Source organism: Mixophyes fleayi, chromosome 9 (assembly GCF_038048845.1).
Source record: "Mixophyes fleayi isolate aMixFle1 chromosome 9, aMixFle1.hap1, whole genome shotgun sequence".
Taxonomy (NCBI): Eukaryota; Metazoa; Chordata; class Amphibia; order Anura; family Limnodynastidae; genus Mixophyes; species Mixophyes fleayi.
In genome coordinates this window covers 128,273,257-128,295,713 of record NC_134410.1, presented here as the reverse complement: position 1 = coordinate 128,295,713, position 22,457 = coordinate 128,273,257, and the positions used below count along the sequence as shown (strand labels likewise).

The 22,457-nt window shown below is 39.8% G+C and overlaps 1 protein-coding gene across 3 annotated transcripts; it reads left to right on the top strand.

Moving 5' to 3' along the window:
- The first annotated feature begins 1,539 nt into the window (after window positions 1-1,539).
- Window positions 1,540-22,376, top strand: LOC142101318 (histo-blood group ABO system transferase-like). 3 transcript variants are annotated; one of them, XM_075185700.1, is made up of 6 exons: window positions 1,542-1,663; window positions 13,193-13,265; window positions 14,236-14,289; window positions 19,296-19,331; window positions 20,630-20,764; window positions 21,278-22,376. In XM_075185700.1, the coding sequence occupies exons 1-6, from the start codon at window positions 1,648-1,650 to the stop codon at window positions 21,966-21,968; spliced, it is 1,005 nt and encodes a 334-aa protein (XP_075041801.1). In that variant the 5' UTR covers window positions 1,542-1,647; the 3' UTR covers window positions 21,969-22,376. The 3 variants fall into 3 exon arrangements, with proteins under 3 accessions (XP_075041802.1, XP_075041801.1, XP_075041803.1); XM_075185702.1 differs by lacking the exon at window positions 1,542-1,663 and adding an exon at window positions 1,701-1,753 and having other exon boundaries at window positions 21,278-22,375; XM_075185701.1 differs by lacking the exon at window positions 19,296-19,331 and having other exon boundaries at window positions 1,540-1,663.
- The last annotated feature ends 81 nt before the right edge of the window (window positions 22,377-22,457 follow it).

Genomic DNA, 22,457 nt, shown 5'->3' with positions numbered 1-22,457 from the left:
TCCAGGTGTTGTGAAACTACAAGCCCCTGTAGCAGGGGGGACGCCGATCACCAGGTGAGCTGACCTCCCCCACCCCTTTTGATCCAGAACGTGGCTGCCGGCTGGATGACAGGATACGTATGTTCAGCAGCCATACATTAATTCCTGGTTTAAGTTAAATATTCTACGAGTATTCCCTTTATTATTCCGCTCACGCTCAGACAGTTTGTGTGTAACACACTTACTGACAAGAAGTCTGATGTGCGTAGGGGGAACTGTTCCCTGTGGTAAAACCTTATCTGGAAATATCTGACAAGAATCCATGGACCTGGTCTCCCAGCAGGCACACGCTCCTCTGTCTAACACGCTGGCAGGATCTGGGCACACGTACTGCGTGTAACACGGGTGATATCAGGATGGTGATTGGGGAACTCTCCACACCAGGTCGGCAGTGAGAATGATTACAAAGGTTTATAACAAGCAGACGAGATGAACTCTGTACACACAGCAGCAGGAACGCCGGGGAGGGCAGCAGGGATACCGAACATGTGAGCTGAATGGGCTCCGCCCACTTCTAGAAGGGGGTGTGGCCATAAGGCAGAGGGGCCTACCGGTGATTTTTCCGGTAGTCCTGTGGGCCAGTCCAACACTGGACGATGGTCATTGGCAGAATGAAGTGGGCATGTAGGGGAATATTTCTTGACAAATAATATAGAATTCTGTGCTATATTTTACTAATTTATTATGTCCACCTATATGGGTGGATGCATCTTATGTGGGGTTTAAAGGCTCGTTCATAAGGCAGGATCTGAGAACATTCTCAGACGTCTTGTTCTGCTTGGATGAGACACTTGAACACTATGCAGGCACACGGGTCATTGAACTGCATGCTTGCACACAGGACAAATATTGTGCACGTATGATTTTGCGTGTTCTACTCCGCTGGCTCTGTGGAGAGCAGAGATTGATTACCCCAGTGCTTGCAGTATTTTCAGAATGTTTTTCTTACAATTAGTTTTGACGAGGGGAAAAAACTGCCTAGAAAGTACTTGTCTGAACTAGTCCTGAGTGTTGGTGTTCTTTCTTGCATGCATTTAGAGCTCTTTACAGAGAATTTCTTTCTACCACCCCCCAGAGAACCTGACACAAGTGAGCTGCTTGGACAATACTGTAGTCACAAAAACTTTCCCAAGCACAGCGCCTGTCTAAATGTCGCTATTACCAGTCATGTATAGAGCGATATCATATCATGCAGTGCTGTACGGAGAATATTTAATCATTAATCTATATTCCCTACCACATGTTTGCCAGAAGACAATCCCAGAGGAACATAGACAAGTAGCCCCTCTCATTTATATCGAATTATACAGCAGAGGGGTGGTATGGGGGTTGTGCAGCTTTTTATATACTGGAAAATACATAAAAAATAGGAATGCCTCTTCCCTTAACCTGTGAACTGTAATTAACTTCTTTCTACACAACAAAGAAATACCTATGAGCCACATTTGACAGGAGAAAAAAAAGGCATCCATTCAATATTTCCCCTCCCACAGGGCTGGGTCATTCCTGTTTGGCAGTCATTGCAAGTACTCAGGTTTCCAAAAATCTCTTACCTGGAAACAGCAAAGACATTTGTCCTATTTGGCTGATACTAAATAACCTTCTACTATGTCCATAAATAGAGGTGAGTACTGGCTATATGTCTGTAGTGTCTGTTATGGAGTCAGAGCTTGGATAGAAGAATACTATGCAATAAGTTTAGAAGTCTTAACATGTAAGTAGTAGGTCATAATTGCCAAAGAAAGGACAAAGACGTCAACTTAAATTAATCTCTAAGCGCTGATCTTCTTCTGTGTTTATGTGAGTGCAAATTTGGCAGGTATTCATATTGTGTGTTTATTGATTTTCTCTGCGATGCTACACTACAATGCTTTTTTCCTCCCCGACGTAAATGTAATCTCTGAGCAAACTCATTCTTATTGTCAGTGTAAAGCTGGGTAAACACTACAGAAAATTTCTTCCGATGCTATATTGTTAACAATTTTACCAATGACTGAAAGTCCCGATCATTATGCCGATTCATGTGTACACACTGTGTACGGTTTACAAGAATTACCGTCAGATCTGTGCTCTTCATCTGTCATAGCCATCTGCAGAAAAGATTGTGACTCTATAAAGATCTGCCTACACTGCTGGTCGTTAGTGTGTACACATTGCAGAATTGGAACGACATCGTTCCATCGTTGAAGGAGATTTTTTTGTCCCTTTATAAAATCGAATGGAACGTTACGATGTGCTTTAGAACAATAAAACGTGATTGTAGGAATGTACACACTAAAGCAATATCAGTCCGAACGGTCGTTTATTGTGTGATAGGCCAGACAATCGGGTGAAAAACCTGTAGTGTGTACCCAGCCAAGATATTGCTACACGTGCATGTTGATTTGTGTCAGGTTTTTCACTTGGGGGTGAATACTGTTCACTTACCGCATCAGAAGGTTATTTACGTGCTTTTCAAAGATTGTTGAATTATTCTAGGCTTGCAACGTATTCTGGTTTTCTTCTATGTTGAGATACTTTCCATATTTGTTTGAGAAAACCTAAGAGAAACTAAAGAAAGAACTCAGACTTACCAATAAGAACTCACTATACAAAGATTTTCACAGACTTCTTATTTGTTGAATTTGTTTCCCTTTGGTTTTCCATGTATTGATTTTGGGACTTTAGCGCCATTAGTCTTCTCATGGTATATATTTTGTTTATTGTTATTTGACTTCTGTGTGGAAAAGTGGAGGTGTTGCCCATAGCAACCAATCAGATTCTAGCGATCATTTATCTATTGCTTTCTGAAAAATGATCGCTATAATCTGATTGGATGCTATGGGCAACACCTCCACTATTCTTTTAGAGAAGGTTTGATAAATGTGTGTTTGGTAAGAAATTTAGATTGTAAGTTTCAGTGGGGCAGGGACCAGGGGCAGGTAAGGCTGGGGGGCAGCCTGGGCTGGTCCCATATTGGGCAACCTTGGCCTGGGCCACCTGCATTGTTTTCTTTATAATAGGCTGCTAAGTCAAGTTTTGCCCCCTCCGGCTACAATTTGCCAACTCTCCCCTGGTTTATGAATGCATTATTTTTCAATGCATAAATGTTTTAAAATATGTTTTACATTTTTTTTTTTAAAAAAAAAAAGATATTTTATTGAGTTTTACAATACAGAAAATGAGGGAAACAGGCTATACAGGTGAAACAAAACCGCAATGAAGTTTCCACGTTATGTAAGCAGCATATTGTTGTTGATATAAAGAGACAAAAGGCAATTCAGGGACAGATGGAAGAAGGGAGAAGAAAGGAAGGATAGAAGTAAGAGGGACAGGGGAAATCACTAGCTAAAGAGAAGGGAAGAAAAGTGAGGTGAGGATGAAAATCCATGACAAGGTTATATATTAGTAGCACAAAGGCCTTAAAATGCAAGAGGAGGAGAGGCTCCGTGATACTCGGTCCAAGGACTCCAAACCTTATCGAATTGCACAGGGTTGTGGTGGAGAATACGGCTGATAACAGAGGGTAGGGAGTGTGGACTCAGGTTTTTCCAAAGAAAGGAAATTTGGCATCTAGCAGCACTAAGTATGTGTGTAATAAGTTTCTGAGTTGATTTTGATATCTTGGGAATAGAGCGGGGGAGTAGAGAATATGAAAGAGATGGGGGAAGAGAAACCTGAGTAATACTGGATATTAGCCAGTGGATCGATTCCTAGAAAGGAAGTAGTTTTGGACAGTGCCACCATATATGAGGCAGGGTACCCTCTCGACCACATTGACGCCAGCATAGCGATAAGGAGCCTGGATATATTATGTGAAGACGATGAAGTACCAAGTACGAACGGTAAAAAATCTTGCGACAGTTTTCCCTTATGTTTTACATTTTTATAATCAATAGTCCATATTTAAACTGTGTTTAAACATTTCTTCAGTCACACAGGTTTAACTGTCAGTTAAACGATTAATAACAGAATATTAATGTCTTGTAAATAAAATGGAACGTTAATTATTACACGCTAACTCCTTTTGTGAGCAGGGCAATATTTTTTCATGAGAGAAAGAGTTTCATTTTGAAAGCATATGGAATAAAAATCTTTTACACTCATTATATAGGGAAACTTGGCAAAGTTAGGGGGAAAAAAATCACTTTTACAAGGTGCTGTTCTTTGTAACCTAGTTCAAGTACATTACCTTACCTAAATATAATCAGCTAGTTCTCCTAATGTAGAGAGACCTAATATGTGTGGTTTATTTGAAATGTGATTTATCAGGTATTTTCCAACCTAATCATTTGTTTTTATCTTTGCACATGGTATGTAACAATGTCCCAGCCTCTGTTTTATTGTGAGATACGGATCCGAGCAGTGTTTGTGGTGTGCCGGCGTTAGTTTCTGAACCACGGCTGATGTTAATTTGTCTTTCAATGCTGGAACGTTTGTGGAAACACATATGTAAATATTCTTTTTTTGTCATGTAGTTTGAATGAGGCTGAAACCTGTGAGTGTCGGCAGAATTCATAAATTATTATCTAGTCCTAGTCTGCCTAGCCGTATAAGATAACTGAAATCTATACTGTACAGTATCGTGTATCAAAAACTCTAAAGTTGACACTCTGAGGAAGTCTTCGGTTACTCACTGACTCAAAATACAATTACAACCTAACTGAATCAGTTACTGTAAACCCAACAATTATCTGTTAAATGTAGTGTTAGAAACAACCAAGCCAAACTGACAAGTAAATTCTTTAAGAACACAAAGGCAGAACATTATTGAATGAAGTTTAATATGACTAATAAATTCACCCATATTCTTATTATCATTTATTTATAGGACGCTACGAAAATCCCACAGAGTCTTACAGGGTAAACATAACATGAGTAGCAATACGTAAGAAGGGTCAAACATAATGCAATAGCACAACACAATTAGCATAAAGTATCACGAGTTCGAAGGTAACATAATAAAAAATTACAATGAAAATAGGATATAGTGCATACAAAGGCTAGGAAACAAGAAGGAACAAGGGGTGGGGGAGAAAAAAGGTGCTTATTGTATAAAAGAGGGATGAAAAAGAAATACCAAACAAGTTTCTTAAAATAAACAGGAATAAAACAGAAATCAAAAAGTCACATATTTTCAAGGATCTCCACTGGGGAAAATTTGCAGAACCTCAATAGCTGGCTGACCCCCAATAACTAAGAATTTTCAACATTAGTTCCATGACTTTTAAACATTCTCTTGCTACCCACAAAGCCCATGTTCATGATGAGGACACTAAAAGAAACGTCTGTGGGTATTCTTATGAATTCAGACACATTTCTATTCAGGGATTCTACGCAAAGGATATTTCTCTTTTAGAACATAATAGAAATATAATATTAACTCTGGTAAACAGGGCGCGATTTTCTAGACAGATACATAGGAAACATGAATATAATATCTGATGCTCTTGGGAAGGTACATTATTGAATATTTTTCTTTATGTAGCTGGTATCTATAGTTGACACTTTTTATGCAGCTGGTTACCCAGATTATAAATATATACAGTCACCCTGTCAAATATGAAAAAATAGGTAGTGCTTTGACGGATTAGGTCCCCTTTATGAATATATAAGCCCGAGGGAAAAAGATACTATTATTCTGTGTTCACAGTATCTCCTTGACGACATAAAACCTTCTCCGACATGCTGACTTCTCAGTAATTATTTGTATAGTTCTATTTTATTTGCTGCCATATTCACACATTGACAATGACAAAATGTGTCTTCTTTCTGACTGCATGACAGGGACAGATATAAAAGCATATTTGGAGGTTGAGTAAGACACCCATATAGAATTCATTGGCTGAGGCAAACAGAAAATATTAAGCACTTAAATTTGTGGCTGATCTTTACCTGTGCTTTATGAGTTAATTGGTCTATAAAAACCGTTTCAGTTACAAGATCCTTTTTACAGTTTATAACCTCGTATTTTATAGTGAACGGATCTTTAATGGTTTGCTATAAGTCTAAGGTTAGGTACACACTGAAGAATTTTCCGACCAACATGTTATCTCAAACGATTGCACCTACGACTGAAGGTCCGATCAGTCTGACGATTCATGTGTACACACTGAGACGATTTACCTTCAGATCTGTGCTCTATATCTGGTCGTTCATCTGGTCCTCTAGTCTTCAGAGAATGGCAGCACAATATTCATTCATTCATTATTGTCACACTGATTAAAGCCGCCTTGTTATAGCTATACAAATGTCCTAACAAATTTCATTAGCTTCTGTGACTGTGAAATGAAACATTCTGTCTCAGCACGAACAAATTAATTATTCCTTCTACAGCACTCTCTACATTTATTCACCGGAACATTCATCGCTGACATCGGCTGAAAAGAGCCCGACTCTGTAAACTCTATGGAGATTGTGAGCATGAGTGTATACACACTACGTGATTGGAAGGTGAAAATATTAAAACAGTACGACCAACCAAATGAAACGATGATCGGCACTTTGGGATGACTTTAGATCAGTGCTTTTTTTCCCATAGAACGCTGGGAACGGCGTTCCGGGACCTTTTTTTTTTGACTAGCGGCGGCTTCTCTGCCGGCCTTTAACAATAATAAAAAAAAAAAAAATCCATCTCTCCGGCGCGGCTGCGCCCTCCTCCCTTCTCTATTTGCTATGACTGTCGGGCGCGACGTCATCATGCACGTCGCGCCCGCCTTTCATTCACGGAGGTGTGAGCTGAGGAGCATATTCAACCTAAGAAGAGGAGCGCAACGCCAGAAAAGAAAAGTGAAAAGAAGTGAAGAGGAGAAAGGAGGCAATAGAGGTAAGTTAAAGGAAAAATGGGGCGCCGTTTAAAAGAAAGTGGACAATAAAATAAACGGTGAAAGAAATAATTAAAAAGGCCAGCATGAGGGTGGGGGGAAGAGGGGGGGTATAAAAATTAGTGGGGCACAGCATAAAAACTCAAGGGGGACCAAAAATTTAGTAGGGGCACTGGCACAGGATGAACACTGAAGGGGGACATAAAAATTATTAGGGGCACTGGCACAGGATGAACACTGAAGGGGGACATAAAAATTATTAGGGGCACTGGCACAGGATGAAATGTGCAGGGGGACATAAAAATTATTAGGGGCATTGGCACTGGCACAGGATGAACACTGAAGGGGGACATACAAATTATTATTAGTGTGTATGTGGGGCACACTTTGGATTTAATACATGTGTGGAACAGGTTCTATATATAAAGGGCTAAAGTGACATCAATGGCTTCCTGTATTCTGTTGTCCGGGTTTTATTGTGTAAAATTGTTTGTATCAAATTGTTCTGGTATCTGCTTGGTCTATATATGCTGTATGACCATCATATAATTCTTAGCCATATACCCTGATATATGATCAAAACATGACTGTGCCAGCTATAATAGTATATGCCTTAAGATTTATTTATTATTTTCTGATGTTTGGCTGGCTCACCGTCATCTAATAGTCAGCTGGTTTGTATCTAGTCTAAGGTCCCCAAGCCAAACCATCCGCTATCAAGCAGAGAGAGGTGCAAAGTAAGATCTTAATTTCCTTACTGAGCACTAAGTAATGTGCCACATTATTTAGTGATACAAACTTGTAACAGCTATACTGTATGTATGCCACTGCTCAGCTTGTGGCGCTGCTAATGTTGTCATTGGTTGTGTGGTCGAGTGCTCACTGCGGGCGGCGAACGTTATGTTTCTTTACACTACTGACGTGTGTGGGGGTGTGTACAGTTAATGAGTACTTATAAAAGGTAAATAATTTTTTATTAGTAAAAAACGTTGGTGATTAGAATTGTTTTTATTTATTTTTAGTGTACACGTGTGACCCCAAATTGAAAAATGAAAAAAATTACTAATTACTTCTCAAACACGGGTCCTGCTAATAAAAAGGCCCGAATATTACCAGACACAACCACAGAACATACGCAAATAACGACACATGTTGATATTTGTGAATCTGATCTTGAGAAGCAAAGCCAAAGTACAAATGACTGGCCGGACTGCTGGACCTCTGATCAAAAAAAAGATTTTTGCTTGAAAAATGAATGGCTCTGTTTTGCCAAAATGAAACTTGGCTGTATGCCTTGTAGAAAATTTGGAACTCTTGGAGTTGAAACGCAAATGGGAATGAAGCTTTCCAAAGAATGGTCCAACAAGGAGATAACCTATTGTGGCAAAGATAGGAAGCAACAGTTGAGTTCACTTAGAAATTTTTTTTTTGATCATAGAGAATCTGCTGCACATAAAGCAGCATTAAAAATACTCGACAAAAGTGAAAAAATGACTATTGAGAATGTTTTTTTAACATCATTATCTCAGCAAAAAATAATAACGGCAAAAATCTTTAGAACTGCATATAAAGTAGCAAAGGAAAATCAATCATTCCATAATTTTGAGAATGAAATTGATCTGCAACAACTGAACGGAGTTGAAATGGGTCGTATTCTTCATTCTACAAATGCGTGTATTAACATTGTTAATCATACATGTGAAGAAATGAGGAAAACTGTGGCTAAAGAAATTGTTCAATCCAATAATAAAATTTCATTGATAATTGATGAATCAACCACAATAAGCAAAAAAACTACCCTCATAGTATATGTTCGATGCTGTATCAAACGTGTTGGAATGAATTCTCCGATAAATTTGTTTTTGGACTTGGTAGAACTTGAAAAAGTAACAGCAGAAGGAGTATTTGATTCCTTACTCAAATGTCTTCACTCTTACGGGATGACAGAAGATTATTTAAAAAAATATTTGGTTTCCCTGGCGTGCGACGGCGCTGCTGTGATGTTAGGGTGTAAAAGTGGAGTCAAAAAATTGATGTCAGAACGTTTTCCTTCTATTATAGTTTGGCATTGTAGTAATCACAGACTAGAATTATCAGTAGGTGATGCTGTCAAGGAAACTTCAGGAATAAATAGATTCAAATCATTTATTGATAAACTTTATGTTTTATACCATGCTTCACCAAAGAATAGTAGAGAATTACATTTATGTGCAGAATTACTAGGGGCTGAGCTGCTGAAAATTGGAAGAATTTTAAGTACTCGATGGGTGTCATCTAGTTTGCGTACAGTTTTGGCTGTGTGGAATAATTTTGAATCCCTTGTATATCATTTTGAAGAAGCAATACATGATCCTACAAGAGATAAAAATGATAAATGCACTTATGATGGCTTGAAAAGAAAAATCACATCTACAGAATTTCTATTGGACCTAGGATTGATGTGTGACGCTCTCCAAGAATTATCAGAATTAAGTTTGGAGCTACAGGACCGCAACATTGACCTATACAAGGCAAATAATAAAATAAAAATACTGGTACAAGTTTTTGAAGAAAGAAGACAGAACTTTGGGCCCTATTATAAATGCGCTGTTGATGCTGTACGTGATCTTCGCTTTTGTGGAGTTTTACTTCACGAAAAAGATTCAAGAAAGGATCCTCCCATTGACCCAAATACATTTTATACAAAATTGAAAGAGTCAATTGAAAAAAGATTGCTTGATGGCAAAGACGCTGAGTTGGCGTATTGGTCTCGAGTACTTGATCAAAAACATTGGCCTGAAGATGTTAATACTCAACTGACATTTGGAGAAGTAGAAATTAGAAACTTGTCACTCAGACTGCAACTAAATGAAAGAGAAATGATTCGTGGATTCCGTGAATACATTCTCGAAAAGACATATCCAGAAAAACTGTTGCATTTGATACGGACTCTGAATACCATTCCCATTTCTTCAAGTGAATGTGAACGCGGGTTTTCGCAGATGAATATAATTGCCACCCCAACAAGAGCTTCGTTGAAGACTAAGACAATATCAGCACTTTTATTCATCAAACTTGTCGGACCACCTCTGAAACTTTTCAATCCTTCAAAGTACGTTGATCTGTGGTTACTCAGAGGACGACATTCAGCCATAGATACTAACAGCAAGGAAAGGAGTCGAGAAGATTTGTTGGACGAGAATTGGACAAAACTTTGGAATTTACTATGAACATTTGCCTGAAATACAATACATTAAAGGTATGTTTAGACATTAATATATATATTTTTTTTCCCTAAAATATTCACAAGATGTGAGTTCCACCACCTTTTTTTTTACAAAAAAAGCACTGCTTTAGATCATCGTGTCACTATACACACTCACATGATATCTGACAAAACAGTCGGATTTTGACTGATTGGAGGCTTTTCGTGCAATCATCGGGCCAGTGTGTACCTAGCCTAATGCGTTGTGTTGTTATTAGTTAGCTGGTAGTGTTCTCAATACCTACCCTCTCGGCATCGCTGCTTACAACATGCAAATGTGTCTCACTTGTTTGAATAAGCAAAAAGTGGTGGTTTAATCTTTTGCGGACTCTAGTCTGTGCTGTTTTTGAAAAGAAGCCGACTGTGCTGGGTGGGAATTTTAGTTGTCATAGAAAAGAAAAGCAGGTTTCTTTATTAAGCACTCGTGATCTTTCTGAAATGTCTAAATTTTTGGGTGTTTATGAAAAAAAAGTATTCAGGGTCTGGTTTTCAGAAGCAACCTTCACGCAACTTGCATTAACAAAAACCAAGCATGGAATTTGAGTGCAGTTCCGACCGTATTCAAGCGCAAGCGGATCTCAATCTACGTCATACTTACCTACTTTCTTCAGCTCCCTTCCAGCCGGTGGAGGGGGGCGTGGGGGGGGGCAGCCAAAATTGCGTCATTTCGGCCCCGCCCCCTGTGACGTCATGACGAAAATTGCGTCATTTTACAGCGGGGGGCGGGGCTAAATGACGCAATTCATCGGGAATTGTGGCGTTTGGGATCTAATTCTGCCCACTTCACTAGGAAGTGGGCACTTCCTAGTGAAGTGGGCAGAATTCGGGAGATTGCCACACTCGCCCAAAATGCGGGAGTCTCCCGGACATTCCGGGAGAGTTGGCAAGTATGATCTACATTTCGTTTTGAATCTGGGCATAAATACGCTCTGTAGACACACAGAACACAGTGCAGGATACGCACTGCATATGTACAAGATAAAGTCACATCAGAGCGCATGCAAACATACAAACATTCTATAAAATAAATGAACAACTCTTAATACTATATCCATTAATAAAAATATTTGTTTTCTTTACAGTAAATTCATAAATCAGGATGTTTTTAATGTGTACTGTACATACTTGCATACAAATGTTCTCTGCTATCTAGTGGCACGCATGCATGTCGATTTTCACATAACAGACGATGCAGTGTTAGTCATCACTATCAGTCGGTACTTACATCTGCCCTGTAGCTGGTTCAAATTATACCGCTAAAACAGGTCCTGAAGAGAAACACAGGGCTCAACATGTCCTTACTGTACATTGGCCTATGTTTAATACACCGCTTCGCGCTTCAAGTCATAGGCAGTTGCGTCATTTGGGCTCAGACATGCAAACAATTGTGTTCATTGACTTTTCTAAGTGGCGCGGAGCTATTTCACGCAAGATATGGCGCGCAAAGGGACTTACGTTTGCACATGAATCAGGCCCAAATTGTTCTCCAATAAACACTATGCAGGGTAAATCTCTCCCATTACTATTAATATTATTATGATTATCTTTAAGCATCGATTTAAAGTATCAGTAAGTCCAATATTTATAATAGCAGAGATCAGCAGTTAACATTTATTTTGAATTGAGACTTTTACTCTAGATCAGTGGATCCCAAACTTTCTTAGTTCGAGGCACCCTTAGGGTCTCTGTATGTTTTTCAAGGCATCCCCTAAGCCAAAATAATTACCAAGTAGTCCCCCACCGCAGCACCCCTGCTGCACCCCAGGGAGCCGCAGAACACAGTTTGGGAACCACTGATCTGGATCTTAACTCATTTGTAATTTACCCTGTCAATCAAATAGTTCTTTCTTACTGCCCGAGAACAGGCCAAATAGTATATCGCGTGACAGCACAGTGTCATGTGAACCACTATCACCGTCAAGGAACATTTTGCGGTTACGTTGTATCTTTGTGTAACTGTGAATGCTATGTGACTGCAACTAGATACGTAAGATCCTGTGTAGCTGATAAACGGTAATCCCTGAACTTGAATGACTACTATGGATAGAATGTTTACATGTCTATTTTAGTAACCTGAATAACATTTTTTTTTATGAAAAATGAATAGGAAGGATTAAACTTGTCAGAAGTCTTAAATCCCAAGATAAATAAACAAACAGGTGTGTGGCAGGCTATAGGAAGAATGTTGGTATTTACCATTTTTCCTTGATCTTCAGGCTGCTGTTAATGATGTATAAAATGCACAGTCTCATGTGACTACCATGGCAACCACAGTCATATGACACATGATTAAGAGTCATCCTGAGAGGTGTGTGTGTGTGTAACAACGGTCCACATCCTGAAAGAAGTTTGTGAGTAAGAAATATGCAGCCTAAGAGGCATCCAGAGAGGAGTGTTTGTGTAAGAACTGCTCACCCTAATAGAAATTCTGGAAGGAATGTGTGTGTGTGTGTGTGTGTGTGTGTATATATGTTATCTTTAAAAGAGGTTAGACAGGTTTATTGAGAATAGGTTAGGAAACCTTTTAAAGACAAGTAACCATGTGTTTTCATTTCCTGCTAACACACTTGTACGCTCTGTTGAAATGGGATTATTTCTCAAAAACATTATTGTGTAGCTCCCTATGTATACAGCAATGGAAGAATTTCAGTGTTTGACATTTGAGTTCCTCAAATAAAGCTAGTCTTATATTACTATCCAATGACTGACGAGCTGTTAGTAGGGACCACTGTTCAGCTTATTGCTCATTCTGAAAGTCGATTGCTTGAACGGAGGATCTAGAATTACAGCTGACCAGTTCTGGTTATCTGGTGCCTGGGGAGTGCATAGTTACTAATTAACTATGTTCAGCTGATAGAGAATTTAAACTGTAATTTCTAATGTGTCAGGGAGAGATTTTGCTGTCTAATGTTTGTGCTATATATTAATAAAGGATCATACATCCGTGTACTCATCTAACTAATGTAATTTATTCAAAGTTGAAGGTTGACAAACTTTACTTCTCGTGATAGCATCCTTGTACTTCCGTGTGCGATGCAGAGTATTCTCTCACAATTTACGTTTGCCCCTGAAAACACCTGATACCTGCATATTTTTATTTTTACAGCTGAAAAGATCTGTTGGAAAAAATGCTGGATTCTGAACTATGTACTGGCTTTCCTACTCTTTACAATTTGGTGGTGAGTTAACAACAGCTATAATAACTATGGCCAGTTTGTGATCGCCTCCATAGTGCAGAAGTCTGGCTTACCTTCAGACCTCCCATGACATAACGCACTGAGATAATGTCACGATCATTTGGGGGTGCTTGAATGTAATACCTTTGAAAAGCATTCGACTTTTGCACACAATATCAAAAATAATGCATCATTGTATCACCCGTTAGATCTTCATTAGCGCACTCCACTGCCAAACGGGGTACATATGTACATTTCACATGATGGTGGCTTCTGATGTTTTTAATTATTGTCAGTGGGATAAAGGGGTGACCTCCTGGACACAGTTCCTTAAATTATTACGTAAGATCTCTCGGGGCCGCTTACAGTATTGCTTGACGCCCTAGTTTTGCCTAGTGGAGCGGCGGGAGATCCTGGGTCTACAGAACCTTCGGCCAAAATAAACTATTTTTATATTTTTTGAATTATTATAAATATGTTGTGTGGCCTCCCTAGTGCTTACTATACTCTGCCGTCTTCACCTCAAGGCAGAAAAGCCTTAGCTCACATCCAAGCTTATGTTAAAGCATGTTAAAACATGCTGTTCTAAAGATGCAAAGTACAGAAATTATATTTTCTTTATTGGGGGGAAGAAAACTAAGTAAAACAAAACACACACAGAGATACATTTTATCATGGGCTGTACATGTCAAAAAAAATCTAATAAAGTGCCTATATTTGGCAAACCAATACGCATTGGAAATCACCTAATACATTAATGGGTACATTGGCGGGTTTATACTAAGTGCCCTATTTCGTTAAAGAAAAACCCCAATATTAAAAAAAAATGCCTTCAATAGACTCAGTAACGGTTATCCTTACAGTGATTGACACAGTCCATTAATGTGTAATGTGGGTTACATGCCTGGGTTAACAAATGGTCCCTGACCCCCTGCTGTGAAAGGGTTAATGCTTTCTCTCTCTCCTCTCTCAGCTTTAGTATGATGTGGAGATGGCATCCTGTAGTGGTATATGCCTGCAAAGAACAGTGAGTACTTATACAGAATGGAGATTTATTCTATCAATAACTAATATATAGCTCCTTTAGCCGTTTTTGCTATGAGCTCAGCAAACGCTTGCCTGATATATGACATTATTGGGTGTCTCCGAACCTCCCACGGCAAATAAATAATTATAACTTTTTCAATGAAAACGCTCAAATTCTATCCTTTTAGGTTGTTCAAAATGATCGGGGACTGTGGCACAAAATTACACACTGTGGTAGCTTGAAGATACTCTGCAGTCATTTACAATGCGAGTTTCCTTATACATATACTCGGATAACGTGGAAACTGAGTAGTAATGGTACCGAAATTCCGTACATGCCAAAAGTGCAGGCAAAGATGCTACTTTAAGTAGGCAAACAGAATCTAGAACGATAAACGGTAACTCTTAAACGTCGCAATGTCTTTTTTATGAGCCTACTGAAGAAAACCACAGGCTCAGGCTAGCGCGTTTCATGCTTCCGGGAAATCAAAGTTTCGCAGACCGGGATATGTGCTGTCTCATGTTGTGCTGTGAATCAGGTATACAGAGCGAATTTGAAGTTACGTCTGGCGATGAATATGGGTCTAGGTCCGCTCTGCTCTAACAGACAATACACTGCAGGATATCTATGTGGAATATAAAGTCACAAAAGAACGTACAGAAAAAAAAACCTATTCAATTGATGTCACCTGTTAATAGTATTGTCATTAATGATAAAACATTAATAAAAAAGTTGTTTTATTTTTTTTCCCATGAAATATATTTATTAGGATGTTATTAATATCTACTGCACAAAATTTTATTTTTTACAGTTGCTCCTGATTCCAAGCACATGTTCTAGCATGTTTGAGCTATCTAGCCAATCAGAAGCAGGTTTAAAAATAAACCTGTCCTTTTTCTGTCGGTTTTGACTAAACTGGCAGCGGTTTAGCTGTTTTCAATCCGCCACACATTGCTAGCCATTTAACATGCCAGCCTCAAACCCTATAGTAAATGTGGCGGTTTGAGCACTAAACCAAACTGCTGCCAAACACAATCCATTGTAAACCTAAGTAAATAGTCTGTTTTGGCCAGGTCCTTATTTTAGTCACCTTAGATACTACTCATTATTTCACCACGTTACCCCACCCTCTTTCTTTCTTACACTGTCTTCTCAAAACCTGTTCTAATCCACCAAACCCTATCTCTTTTGCCCCCATGTATCTTATCCCCAGCTTCACATACAGAAAATGTCACTGTACAAAGACAGAAGAAGGGGCCAAGTGTTTGTATGCTGTTGGATTGTAATTCAGGAGAATTCTGCACTTTCTGTCCCGGACGTTATAAATTTTATGATATTGACCTGCTGTATTATCTTGAACAATGTTGTCCTTGTGAACTAACATAACTGTTCAATAAAGAAAATGTAAACATACAAAACAACAAACAAACAAAGCACACAAAATAAATGGACTGACAGCAAAGTGTAGGTTGTACTCTTGTTGTGGGAAATGGGCAGGGCTAAGACAAGAGAAGCAAATGTGTCTCAGAGTGGAAAGCAGAACAGTAGTGAGGGTGTACCAGTGTGAGTAGTATAGCTGGGAGTAGGGTAGGTGTGAGGGTGTACCATTGTGAGTAGTATAGGTGGGAGTAAGGTAGGTGTGAGGCTGTACCAGTGTGAGTAGTATAGGTGGGAGTAAGGTAGGCGTGAGGGTGTACCAGTGTGAGTAGTATAGGTGGGAGTAAGGTAGGTGTGAGGGTGTACCAGTGTGAGTAGTATAGGTGGGAGTTAGGTAGGTGTGAGGGTGTACCAGTGTGAGTAATATAGGTAGGAGTAAGGTAGGTGTAAGGGTGTACCAGTGTGAGTAGTATAGGTGGGAGTAAGGTAGGCGTGAGGGTGTACCAGTGTGATTAGTAAAGGTGGGAGTAGGGTAGGTGTGAGGGTGTACCATTGTGAGTAGTATAGGTGGGAGTAAGGTAGGTGTGAGGCTGTACCAGTGTGAGTAGTATAGGTGGGAGTAAGGTAGGCGTGAGGGTGTACCAGTGTGAGTAGTATAGGTGGGAGTAAGGTAGGTGTGAGGGTGTACCAGTGTGAGTAGTATAGGTGGGAGTTAGGTAGGTGTGAGGGTGTACCAGTGTGAGTAATATAGGTAGGAGTAAGGTAGGTGTAAGGGTGTACCAGTGTGAGTAGTATAGGTGGGAGTAAGGTAGGCGTGAGGGTGTACCAGTGTGCGTAGTATAGGTGGGAGTAAGGTAGGTGTAAGGGTGTACCAGTGTGATTAGTAAAGGTGGGAGTAAGGTAGGCGTGAGGGTGTACCAGTGTGAGTAGTATAGGTGGGAGTAGGGTAGGTGTGAGGGTGTACCATTCTGAGTAGTATAGGTGGGAGTAGGGTAGGTGTGAGGGTGTACCAGTGTGCGTAGTATAGGTGGGAGTAAGGTAGGTGTGAGGGTGTACCAGTGTGTGTAGTATAGGTGGGAGTAAGGTAGGTGTGAGGGTGTACCAGTGTGCGTAGTATAGGTGGGAGTAAGGTAGGTGTAAGGGTGTACCAGTGTGATTAGTAAGGGTGGGAGTAAGGTAGGTGTAAGGGTGTACCAGTGTGAGTAGTATAGGTGGGAGTAAGGTAGGTATGAGGGTGTACCAGTGTGATTAGTATAGGTGGGAGTAAGGTAGGTGTGAGGGTGTACCAGTGTGAGTAGTATAGCTGGGAGTAAGGTAGGTGTGAGGGTGTACCAGTGTGTGTAGTATAGGTGGGAGTAAGGTAGGCGTGGAGTTGTACCAGTGTGAGTAGTATAGCTGGGAGTAAGGTAGGTGTGAGGGTGTACCAGTGTGAGTAGTATAGCTGGGAGTAAGGTAGGTGTGAGGGTGTACCAGTGTGTGTAGTATAGGTGGGAGTAAGGTAGGCGTGGAGTTGTACCAGTGTGAGTAGTATAGCTGGGAGTAAGGTAGGTGTGAGGGTGTACCAGTGTGAGTAGTATAGCTGGGAGTAAGGTAGGTGTGAGGGTGTACCAGTGTGTGTAGTATAGGTGGGAGTAAGGTAGGTGTGAGGCTGTACCAGTGTGTGTAGTATAGGTGGGAGTAAGGTAGGTGTGAGGGTGTACCAGTGTGAGTAGTATAGCTGGGAGTAAGGTAGGTGTGAGGGTGTACCAGTGTGAGTAGTATAGCTGGGAGTAAGGTAGGTGTGAGGGTGTACCAGTGTGAGTAGTATAGGAGGGAGTAGGGTAGGTGTGAGGGTGTACCAGTGTGAGTAGTATAGCTGGGAGTAGGGTAGGTGTGAGGGTGTACCAGTGTGAGTAGTATAGCTGGGAGTAGGGTAGGTGTGAGGGTGTACCAGTGTGAGTAGTATAGCTGGGAGTAGGGTAGGTGTGATGTTGTAGCCCACATTAGTGTAGAGAAAGCCGAGGGATAACGTAAAGACGTGACTTGAGAGTTTACATAATATTATTTAGTAAAATGCCACACCCAACAAGTGTTCAGGTATACATGAGTTGTAATTAGTGAACAATGACTTACTGTACTCGGCCTTCTCTCGCCCATCTCTTACCTCTCGTAATCTGCCTCTGCAGTCATGAGGATTCATAAGTGTAAGATGCACTAAACTCTACATTCAGATGTATGCGGCCACTCTTTCTTGGAGGGCAAAAACAGTACAGAAATTTGTATATTAGAAATATAAAGCGTCAAAACCCTCAATGTCTACTGTGTAGCTTCCCTCATATTTATGGTGAATTTAATTATCAGTATCTCTTCTGATTCTGTATAAATGGACAATTTCACAGTACCACTTCTTTTGTTCTGTATGTTGGAAGCAATGCTCAGTATGAATAGTGATACCGTATTTTGGTCTATTAAGGTTGTTCACGGTTTGTCATATTGTTACAATTTGTACAGCTAAGCGAATTGTTCGGTACAATCATCATACCGCCACCATTCCAGCACAGAGCAAGGAAACTACTGCGTTTCAGAATTTGGATTCTGAGAGGACACACAGTTTAATGGGGAAATTTAATTCAGCAATTTAATATTTCTTATTTCCTCTTACATATAATATATACAAATATACAACCACCAGTATATATAAATCCTACTGGTAATATTGTGAGTAATCCTTGCTGTTTTTCCTCTTCCTCGCTTCAGTATTTTATTTACCAAAAGATTTCATTGCTTGGGGACAAGAGAGCAGGGGAGTCAATGCACCTGTAAATACCTCTCCCAAATTATGCAGAAGACTAAGCGTCTGAGTCATCAAATTTGCTGATTTTGTGCATATCATATGCAAATTTACTCTGTCAATGCCCAGAACAGGGACATACGTCAATGAACGCAGCATTAATCACTGCATCTACGTACGCAAAGGACACTTACTACAGCCTCCGATTTCTGGGAATGAACGGGGTGGGGAAGGAGCATTCGCCCATAGTCAATGTACAGTAAGGGCGTGCCAAACGGCTGTGTATGCAGCTAGAACATGTTTTTGCAATCAGGAGCAACTCTAGAAATATATTTTATGTTCAGTAGATATTAATAAAATCCTAATAAATGTATTATATATATATATATATATTTATTTTTTTATTATTTTTAACTGTTTGTTTTTTTCAACAGGTAACATTGTTTTATTATTTGTTCTGTGTGTTCTTTTGCAAATTTATAATCCACATGGACATATTCTGCAGTGTTCTGTGCAGTAGGTCTGCTCTAGACGTAGACCCGAATTCAACAGCACACGTATCTTCAGATCCACCCCTTGACGAATTTGGGAGCGCGCAGAGCTGATTTACGTGCGTCTGTTGCTCTCATAATGCCCGCCTTGATGAATGAGGCTCTATGTGAGGAAGGCTACGTAGGTACTGTGAATTGGGGAGTAGGGCTCGTTATTGATGTCATTTTACTTTAAATTTACTTATGTTATTAACATAACCTTTTATACGAGGGTAGTGCATGGAGCAGATGCGTTTTTATTTATTTAGATCGTTTAAGTAAATCTTTAATAACGGAAGTTGGATAAACCTTTTGTTTTCTGTTTTTAGAATGATATATAGCCAGCCCGAGAGCAACAAACCAACGTGAGTAGAGAAACGCTGCATAAAATCGCGCAATTTATGTGGGTGATCTTACGTGTCATGTGAGTCTGCCGGATACAGATACATACATAAGACCTGTGTGAGAGACATAAGATATCCGTTCACCTGTCTTATATATCCATCTTATTTCTATTTTATTATTAAGTAGTATAGAATATTTTTGCCACCCTAAATAGGAAGAATAATTTAGAACATCTGATATAATTAAACTTGTGGCATTATTGGGGCTCAGGACATGGGGGTGGGGGGGTGGGTAACTGTGACAGGGGCACATGATATCAAAGAATTGGGGGCATTTTTGGCTCTTAGCGTACATGGCAGCAGGATGACATCAAAGTACCATAGGCAGCAATCGTGTTTGTGTTTATGACAGTCCTCATTATCTTGTGTAGCAGAGCTCCTCACAGTGACTGTAGGAGACACTCAGTGACCATGTCTGGGTATGACCAACCCCCTCCTCATTATCTTGTGTAGCAGAGCTCCTCACAGTGACTGTAGGAGACACTCAGTGACCATGTCTGTGTATGACCACCCCCCTCGTCATTAGCTTGTGTAGCAGAGCTCCGCACAGTGACTGAAAGAGGAGACACTCTGTGATCATGTGTGTATGATCATCCCCCTCCTCATTATCTTGTGTAACAGAGCTCCTCATAGTGATTGTAGTAGACATTCAGTGATCATGGAGTAAATGTACAAAGCTTCGAGTTTCCAGCGGGTTTGAAACGTGGAGATGTTGCCTATAGCAACCAATCAGAATCTAGCTATCATTTATTTTGTGTATTCTACAAAATTAAAGCTAGAATCTGATTGGTTGCTACAGGAAATATCTCCACTTTTCAAACCCGCTGGAAATTCACAGCTTGATACATTTACCCCCATGTCTGTATGTATGATAGTTTCCCTTCATTATCTTGTGTAGCAGAGTTTCTCACATTGACTGAAGGTGGAGACACTCTGGGGCTGATTCATCATGGCACGTATTCCGAGCGCAACCCGCGTTCAGTATTATACCCACGTATTTAGGCTTTGCGTCTGTCCTAATTCAGCAAGGCACAGATCTTAAGATGCGTATGCAAAATATCTTGCATTATTGTTACCTGATAATACTAAAAGCATTAACGTTAAAACAGTAAAAAAAAAAGAAAGAAAGAAAAAAGGCCCTCTGTGATCGTGTCTGTGTGTATGACTATTCCCCTAATCATATCTTGTGTAGCAGGGCTCCTCACAGTGACTGTAAGTGACACACTCTGATGTAATATATGAATGTTTTGTGCCTGCAGGAGATCGGACGTACTCATATTATCGCCATGGCTTGCACCCATTGTTTGGAACGGAACATACAACTCAGTGATACTGAATGCGCAATTTCACCAGAGGAATGTTCGTGTTGGGATTACCGTCTTTGCTACTAAAAAGTAAACTATAAAGATTTAAACGGCTCGTTCCTTTTATCCTATTTTATTTCTGACACACGTTAAATATCTCATGTTATATCACAAATCCCAAAGTATTACATACGTGACAAAAAATGCTGAGAATAAAAATGAACTCTTTTTTTTCAGATGTCCTAAAATGAATCTAAATCCTCAAATAGTTTTGCACAGACTGAAATCAGTACAGTGATTTTTGCTCTTATTTGCAAACGTATCAGTACCACCCTCTGTTTTGGTTAAAAACGCCAAAAAGTCATTTTATACACCTCGTTTTCTTTGTTATCTAAATAAAAAAATCCTATATAGTGAATGATAAATGTGGACACATTACTACCACATATTAATACCATTGACCTGGCAACAACAAATATAAAATTTAAAAATAAAGAATAAATAAACAAAATTAATTTGCTTTTTTTGGAGGAGGGCGGGGGGGCTTTCAAAGTTAATCATATCATAAGATGTTTAAGAGACAATCTTCTTGTGTTTTTCCAGGTATACCATCTTTGTCCAAAATTTTATCGACACAGCGGAGAAGTATTTCATGGTGGGACACAAGGTCACCTACTACGTGTTCACTGACCGCGTCAGCGATATTCCCGCTATCGACCTCAGGGAGGGCAGGCATTTGGTTGTTCTGCAAGTCCCCACCTACCAGAGATGGCAGGATGTGTCTATGCGGCGTATGGAGATGATCCGTCACACTTCCCAAGAACGATTCATCAACGAAGTGGATTACTTGGTGTGCGTCGACGTAGACATGATATTCAGCGACGAGATCGGAGTGGAGATCTTAAGCAATTTAGTTGGGACGTTGCACCCTGGGATGTTCAGCGTACCAAGGGAAAGTTGTACTTATGAACGTAATCCACAGTCGGAGGCTTACATCCCTACAGATGACGGAGACTTTTATTACGCCGGGGGTTTTTTCGGAGGGACAATAGAGGAGATCTACAAACTGACAAATTTCTGCCACAACGCCATGATGGCCGACCAGGCCAAAAACATCGAGGCCATTTGGCACGACGAGAGTTATTTAAACAAATATTTACTTTATCACAAACCCACGAAAATTCTCTCTCCTGAGTATCTTTGGGACGATGACTTTGGCAGACCGGACTATTTAAAGAGGAGGCGGTTTCTTGCTGTTCGAAAAAACCACTATCAAATCCGAAACAGACGATAATTTAGAAAACGGTTTCCAATTCCTGAACTTAATCTTAGGAAAATGAATCAATTCAACTTTATCTTCAGGTGGACAAAGAAAAGCAGTGGATAAGTTATTAGTTCATATTTTAAAATGTTGTTTTTTTACTGTGTATATACAATGAAGGTCAGTTAAGAGTAAAAGGTAAGGGCAGTTTTTAAGGTTTAAAATACGATTTTTATACTGCGTATACCCAAGAAAAATGTGTATCCCTGATTTGCGCTTCCTTAAGTGAGGATGGGGGATAGAAGGGGGTGTTTCAACGTAGCGCAAGTACAGTAAAATTTTGTTCACAAACTCACTATGTTTTTGGAGTTCTGGAAACTGTAGATACAGCTGTCAGAAGGCATATTTGGTGCTAAATATATATATATATATATATTTTTTTTTTTTTTAAACAAGTGTTTATTAACGGTCAAAAGAAAAAAGAATTAACAGTGCAAAGGATACATGTTATATCAAACAAAA

Excerpts from the sequence above, each read along its gene's own strand:
- LOC142101318 (XM_075185700.1), top strand. Across the intron at positions 14,290-19,295 it reads GTATATGCCTGCAAAGAACA|AATGATATATAGCCAGCCCG; the intron begins GTGAGTACTTAT and ends TTCTGTTTTTAG. Across the intron at positions 20,765-21,277 it reads ACCGTCTTTGCTACTAAAAA|GTATACCATCTTTGTCCAAA; the intron begins GTAAACTATAAA and ends GTGTTTTTCCAG.